General features: G+C 41.9%; 2 protein-coding genes across 2 annotated transcripts in view; one reads left to right on the forward strand and one right to left on the reverse strand.

Annotated features, from left to right (window-relative positions):
- l(2)05287 (WD repeat-containing protein l(2)05287) overlaps window positions 1-5,779 on the forward strand; it is a 50,227-nt gene extending 44,448 nt beyond the window's left edge. The window contains exon 6 of the mRNA XM_065219683.1: window positions 5,404-5,779. Coding sequence (XP_065075755.1) covers window positions 5,404-5,739 — 336 coding nt within the window. The 3' untranslated portion in view covers window positions 5,740-5,779. The remainder of the gene's footprint in view (window positions 1-5,403) is intronic.
- A 71-nt stretch (window positions 5,780-5,850) lies between these two features.
- On the reverse strand, window positions 5,851-7,147 carry LOC135699409 (uncharacterized). The gene has a single exon (XM_065219665.1). It carries the CDS (start codon window positions 7,145-7,147, stop codon window positions 5,891-5,893), a length of 1,257 nt encoding a protein of 418 aa, XP_065075737.1. The 3' UTR covers window positions 5,851-5,890.
- Window positions 7,148-7,586: the final 439 nt, after the last annotated feature.

Consider the following 7,586-nt stretch of genomic DNA (forward strand, 5'->3'; position numbering starts at 1 on the left):
AATATTCAAGAATCTATTATGAAAATAAATATTCAAGACGTCGGACAATGTATATTTTACAAGAACCCAGATTTAAAAAAATAAGGGCCTTGCAAAACTTGTACAGCTCATGGACTGTATTGAATGAATTTGATGTAAATATCCTAGAAACTCAACTCCAAGGCAATTCTAAGTTGAATCTCAAAGGAATTCTGGAGTAAAGGGTGTCCACGATAAAATTGCCACACTATGAAATTGCTCTAACTTTTTAACCGTTGGGTAGAATTTAATGAAAATTTGGGTGGATTTAGTTCATAGTGCATTATTTACATCCTGCAAGTTTTAAAGTCCTGTGATCAAAACTCGCGGAAATGGAGTCGAAAGAAAAGCTTGTGCGTGATAAAATCTTGCGCATTCATCACGAGAACAAGGATCTCTCGCATCGTTCCATCGCTAAAACGTTGGGAATCGCGAATTCCACGGTGTCGCGAGTGATTAAGCGGTTCGAGGAACGGTTGACCACCGATCGGAAGCCCAGAAGTGAAGGAAAAAGTATTCCGTACAACACCAAAAATCACAACCGCGTAGTTGGGGTCTTCAACCGAAATCCGAACGCCTCCGTTAGGGATGTGGCTAAGAAGGTGCACCTAAGCCGAAGTTTTGTCCAGAAGGTCAAAACTAAGGCTGGGCTTCGAACGTTCAAGGTACAAAAGGCCCCTAATCGCGACGAGAAGCAGAACAAGTCCGCCAAAACCCGTGCCAGGAAGTTGTACCTCAACATGCATGCTGATGAAAGTTGAATGCTGCATCATGGACGACGAAACATATGTGAAGGCCGACTTCAAACAGATCCCCGGCAACCTGTTTTTCACGGCCAAGGATAAGTTCAGCGTTCCGGAGCATGTCCGCACTCAGAAGATGTCCAAATTTGCGAAGAAATTCCTGGTTTGGCAAGCCATCTGCACGTGCGGGAAGCGGAGTGCACCTTTCGTGACCCAGGACACGATGAACGGACAAGTGTACATAAAAGAGTGCCTCCATAAGCGGCTGCTTCCTCTCCTGAAGGCTCACAACGTCCCAACAATCTTCTGGCCGGATTTGGCCTCATGCCACTACTCCAAGGACGTGCTGAAGTGGTATGCGGACAATAAGGTCAATTTCGTGCCGAAAATGTTCAACCCTCCCAACACTCCGGAGCTCCGCCCCATCGAGAAGTACTGGGCGATTATGAAGCAGCACCTTCTTAAACGACCTAAGGTAGTGAAGACAGTCGAGGAACTGAAGAAAGTATGGGTTTACATGCAAAAAACGGTTGATTCACAGGTTGTCCAGAATCTTATGGCCGGGGTTAAGGCCAAGGTGCGGGCATTTGCGTATGGACTGTAAATAAAATACGAGTAAAATGGTAAAATGAAGTTTAATAGTTATTTCTCAATCCCTGAAAATTTGATGGCAATCGGATGAAAACTCGAATTTTGCGAATCAATTTTGTGTGTGGCAATTTCATCGTGGACACCCTTTAGGTGCTCCAGTTACTACAGTAACTTACCAGCCTTAATTCAGAATTACAAAATTCTACAATTCAGAATTCTACAGTAATTCAAACTGCTAAGGTAACTCAATATTCACAGGTACTTTAAAAAAATGCTAAAAATTATCAGATGCCTTCAAAATTCTCTAAAAGTCTTATGATTTATCCTCAAATATCTTACGAACATACTCTGGTGGTTGTCTGCATACTAAGAGTTGCTAATTTTCTAAATCTCAATTTACTGTTTGCAATAATGAACAGTTTTGTAGAATATGAAAATTTCTTCATATTGAAATTTAGATTTTTATAAATCCAGATTAAAAAAAAAAACAAATTGTAGCCACAATCTAAGCAAAAACTCTAGATAAAAAAAATCCAGGCCCGATATTTTTAAAAGTTTGAAGATTTTTTTCAGACAATAATCTTTAGAAAATGTCTCAATTTTCATGATTCTGCAAGAATTCCATGTACAATGTTGCAATAATGTCCAACGTTGATGGCCTTTTATAATTAAAGTAAAGTCAGGAATCCTTATTGCCGGGGTAACGGGGGCGTGAATAAGGAACCGCGAATAAGGATACCCACAGCTTATGGGATTTTCACTAATGGGGGCTGTAGTGGATTATCTCATTTGTTTCAATACATAAAGCTATACTGTCTTCGACAAAGTTGCTGTACTGGGTTAGAACAACAAGCCTGTGCCATTGGATTCAGGTTAAATTGGGAACTACGCCGCTAGAGGCGCTTCACTTTTATGTTACTTATGACGGGCGCTATAATATATGGATCATATTTCCAACATAGAATTTTTCCTGACCATATAGAAAGTTACTGTCTTGAGAAAAGTTGTTTAGGTGACCAAGTCCTTTCGGATGGTGGCCATATTAGTTCAGAACTCTCTCACTACGAAGCGCTAGTGTGCATGTGCAATTCCTATATAAACTGTATCTCGAGAGCCTGGCCATATAGAAAGTTGCTGTTTTCAGCAAAGTTGTGCAGGTGACTAAGTCCTTTCGAATGATCGTCATATTATTTTAGAACTCTCACACTATGCGGCGCTAGTGTGCATGTGCAATTCTTATATAAACTGTATCTCAAGAGCCTGGCCTTACAGAAAGTTGCTGTTTTCAGCAAAGTTGTGCAGGTGAGCAAGTCCTTTCGGATGATGTTCATACTACTTCAGAACACGCTCACTACGCGGCGCTAGTGTGCAAGCTGTATCTCGAGAACCTGGCCATATAGAAAGTTACTGTCTTGAGAAAAATACCGTACAATATGGATATTTTTGGAATGGTGATGACGTGTAGAGGGCGGACATCGTTGCCAGACGTCATTTTGGAATCCAATATGGCGGCCATCGGGTCAAGAAAAACTGTCAAATACCCTATAATACGGGTATTTCCAGAGAGGGAACGAACACGTCGTCCATTTTCGGAAATTCCCACATTGTAGTGTATTTGACAGTTTTTCTTAAACTGATGGCCACCATCTTGGATTTCAAAATGGCATCTGACATCGATTTCCGGCCTCTACACGTCGTTTCCTTTCCGGAAATACTCATATTGTAGAGTATTTGACAGTTTTTCTTGACCCGATGGCCACCATCTTGGATCCCAAAATGGCGTCTGACATCGATTTTTGGCCTCTACACGTCGTTCCCTATCCAGAAATATCCATATGGTAGGGTATTTGACAGTTTGTCTTGACACGATGGTCGCCATCTTGGATTCCAAAATGGCGTCTGACATCGATTTCTGGCCTCTACACGTCGTTCCCTCTCTGGAAATACCCGTATTATAGGGTATTTGACAGTTTTTCTTGACCCGATGGCCGCCATCTTGGATTCCAAAATGACGTCTGGCATCGATTTCCGGCCTCTACACATCGTCCCCTTTCCAAAAATATCTATATTGTAAGGTATTTGACAGTTTTTCTTGAACCGATGGCCGCCATCTTGGATTCCAAAATGGCATCTGACATCGATTTCCGGCCTCTACACGTCATCCCTTTTCCGGTTCCTGTTCTAACATTGCACAGCAACATCTTATATGGACAAGTTTGGAGACATTATATATTAAGGAAGTTCATGTGTACACTAGCGCCGCATAGTGTGAGAGTTCTGAAATAATATGACGATCATTCGAAAGGACTTAGTCACCTGAACAACTTTGCTGAAAACAGCAACTTTCTATATGGCCAGGCTCTCGAGATACAGTTTATATAGGAATTGCACATGCACACTAGCGCTTCGTAGTGAGAGAGTTCTGAACTAATATGGCCACCATCCGAAAGGACTTGGTCACCTATACAACTTTGCTCAAGACAGTAACTTTCTATATGGTCAGGATCACGAAATATTCTATGTTGGAAATATGATCCATATATTATAGCGCCCGTCATAAGTAACATAAAAGTGAAGCGCCTCTAGCGGCGTAGTTCCCAATTTAACCTGAATCCAATGGCACAGGCTTGTTGGTCTAACCCAGTACAGCAACTTTGTCGAAGACAGTATAGCTTTATGTATTGAAACAAATGAGATAATCCACTACAGCCCCCATTAGTGAAAATCCCATAAGCTGTGGGTATCCTTATTCGCGGATAGCCCGGCAATAAGGATCCGGCAATAAGGAATCCGGCAATAAGGATTCCTGACTGTAGTATGTTTGGCTTTTTATGTTTTTGATTAGAGGGTTTATCAATTGCAGTGATATTTTTAAAGCAACATACTTTAAAAATCTGGGAAAATCTGGAAATATACGTGATATGTCTGTGCATCTGAAAATCTGGAAAATCCAGATAAATCTGGAATCGAGTGAGAGAAGTCATGTAACAGTGAGATGAGAATTGTCACCTCAACTCAGGCACTGCACTGCATAAACATTGAGTTTTTTTTTTTTTTCAAGTGTCACAAACGATACTCCCTTAGCTCAGTTGGCAAAGGTGCCGCAACGAAGCAAGTCCACGCTGAAAGCGGCTGTTCTATTTCCGTCCGGTTTATTAAATTTCTTGACTTCCTCGGGTATAGATAGGATGGTACAGGTATAGAAAGCTCTCAATTAAAATGTGGAAGTACTTCGAAGAACAGTAAATTGAGAGCAGACAAAAAGCGAATAATCTTGAAGTGCCATGTACAAATGGCATTTTTAAGCAATGAAAACAGTTTTTTTTATTTGTTATTACGACCGGTACTGTACACCGGTATTTCTAGGAATATTTGTATCCAACCGCATTTTCATCCCTGCATCGAAGAGATTGTTTCGTTATGCAAAATCTTAATTTACCAGTCGGTGATGTCAGCCACAGATGGCTTGGTTACATTGTAATACGACACGATTACACAATGAAACGTTTGTCATTTATAGATCATATTCGCAGAAAACCGAAAGCGATAACAGTTATGGGATTTATTTCGATGGGAAAATCAAATACGTAAAATATTTCAAAGTGTGGTTTGAAATGCGCTGCACGTACTCAGTGTCACTTTCCATCTTATGGCAGTGGCAGCGGCTCTGTATTGGTATGTAACGAGACGTGACTGTAAGAATGACGATACCTATTACGAAGTATGAAAATCACGTCTATCAGTATGACGCGATAATGAACTGATCCTTTTGAGTGTTTAAGCAATAATTTATGCTGTGGATGTCGAAGTTGAATTCGTTCTTCTTCCCGGGAGGACAAAAGGTCTCTAGGAGAGGGGATTGAATTATTAATGTTTCAGACGGTTAAATATTATTAATAAGGTTCAGACGTCAATACAAACTGCAACAAATGTGCACATCCTATACGAGTCAGCAGGATACCACTGCACATTTTATCTGCAATTGTACCTGTCACCCACAGAGAATTGATATATGTATTCATCCCTTTTTTTCTCTCTTAATCCGTTACAGATCGTCGCATCCTCCGCCCACACGATGGCCCCGATCAGTCTGCTGTGCAAGGATTTCCTCCGATCGATGCTGATAGTGGCGGAGAGAAAACGTGACCGTGGGTCATCCGTAAGCGAGCAGACGAGTGCGGCGCCTAGAACATCCAACGATGCCAGTGATGAATCCGATGACGAAACGGACGAAAGCTCGAAAGTTAAGGCAAAGATAAGTGCCCGCAAAGCGGTGTTGGAATCGGTCGAAAAAGCACACCTGAAGACCGTCAGTACTAGCGACAAACTCGATCGAGATACCAAGCTGAGACAGTTGGCGGAAGGTTCGGTGGACATTGAGTTTTAATTGGATTGGATTGGAGTGTCATAATTGTAAGTACCTAAATAGATTTTCATTTTCTTATATGTTTATTCGTATATAATAAAATGTAGCTGTTAAAGAACAATTTTGAACGGCTACTTGATAGAACGAAAAGAATTTCTTAAAGCAGATCGGTTTACTGTAACTCGAATGTTTCTACGACATTTTCAATTATATCAACCATTCGAGTGCGATAGCTCAGATTGCCATCGAAAGCTTTCAAGCATTCCGTGATCTTAGATTCTCCCGTGAAGCGTTCGTATTGCTCAGGCGAAGAGAACACTTCGTCCAAAATATCCCTCGGTAGCAGCGTGACGTGATTGATGATGAAGCTATCGATCGCTCCGGCCTTCCGGTACAGTTGACATGCATCCTGGAATTCATCCTGAGTTAGGATCTCTTCAACCGTTATCTCATGTCGAGTAAGTTCCTTCCTCAATGATTGATAGTAATATCCTTGTAGAAAGCTCAAATGCTTCCTTCGAAAGCTGCTCGTCGTTGTAAGGCTTAGCAACATATTGAAATCGTACGCCGGAGGAACGTACCGAGCTAGTTGGAAATCCACCAACAAACAATCCACCGGACTGCCATGCTCCGAGTAACGGAACATAACATTATTGTTCCACAAATCAGCATGACTAAATACGTTCCTGTACACTTCGGATGACTTCACCAGTTCGTAGATCTGACGAACGCACTCCGGTAGACATCCCACCAATTTATCCCTCCTTTTACCATTCTTCTCGTAATGTTTCACCAACGCACAGAGCGCACCGATGATGTTCTCCAGCTCCTTGACCCGTGGGTAATTTTCCTTCAGAATCCAAGAATTTTCATCCAAACGGCCTGGAAACAAGTCGCTCAGCGTTTGGCCGCTTTGTGCTTCCAGCGCAAAAGAAGTCGCATGCATTCGAGCCAGCACCCGAAGGGTTTGTTCCAAGTGAATCAAATCCAGCAATCCATCATTGTGCTGTAGCGTTCGAAAACCTTCCAGTTTCAAATTACGGAAAACTATCAATTCATCACTCTGCGCAAACAGTGCCTCCGGCCCGAAGCGACCCAGAGCCTGCAACCGGGGAATCAATTCTCGGAACAGTTGCGCTTCCTTGGAAAAGGCGTTCGTCTCCTGCAAGTAAGTGGCCAGCGATGGAATCGCCTGCGGCAGTGCCTTGACGAATAGTTTGATCTCCTGGACGGTTGGGTCGTCGCTTTCGGATGACGTCACTATAACGTTGAATGTGAGCAGAAAATGATCGCCCAAATAGCCCGCTCGCTGTTCGCCGAATTTGGACGTGTGCGTGGAGATAATTTTGAACTGTACCGAAGTATTGCGGAAGAAATTTTGCAGTATGTGTTCCTTATCGGCGGGGGTTATATCCAGCTGGACGGGCATTTTGGCGAATGGTATCTCGTTGGACCGTGAGCGATAACTGAAGCGACATAAAGGCATTTGCGTGAGATGAACGTCTAGTGAAACTCACTCTAGGTCGGTGATATTAGTAGTTTATGGTGATTAGAGCATTTCCAGGTCAAATAGAAAAACAAAATTTGAATTTCAGACTATCACCCCTATTCTGTATTTCGTTTCGAACGAAATTCTCATACAAAAAAATAATTTTTTGTATGAGAATTTCGTTCGAAACGAAATACAGAATAGGGGTGTATATCTTCTCCGATTTTCATAAAAGTTTGCATGGTTATTTGCTATGGTCAATCGTTCACGTTTTTGGTAAAATTCGGCCATTTTGAATCTCGTGTAAAACTTCAAAATCGCGTATTCGAGATATTTCAACAAATCAAACTCGAAAACGTCACTTCCAATCGAAATCGAA

The sequence above is a fragment of the Ochlerotatus camptorhynchus genome, unplaced genomic scaffold (genome assembly GCF_037179485.1).
Source record: "Ochlerotatus camptorhynchus isolate MF236.1 unplaced genomic scaffold, CSIRO-AGI_Acam_v1.1 ptg000108l, whole genome shotgun sequence".
NCBI lineage: Eukaryota > Metazoa > Arthropoda > Insecta > Diptera > Culicidae > Ochlerotatus > Ochlerotatus camptorhynchus.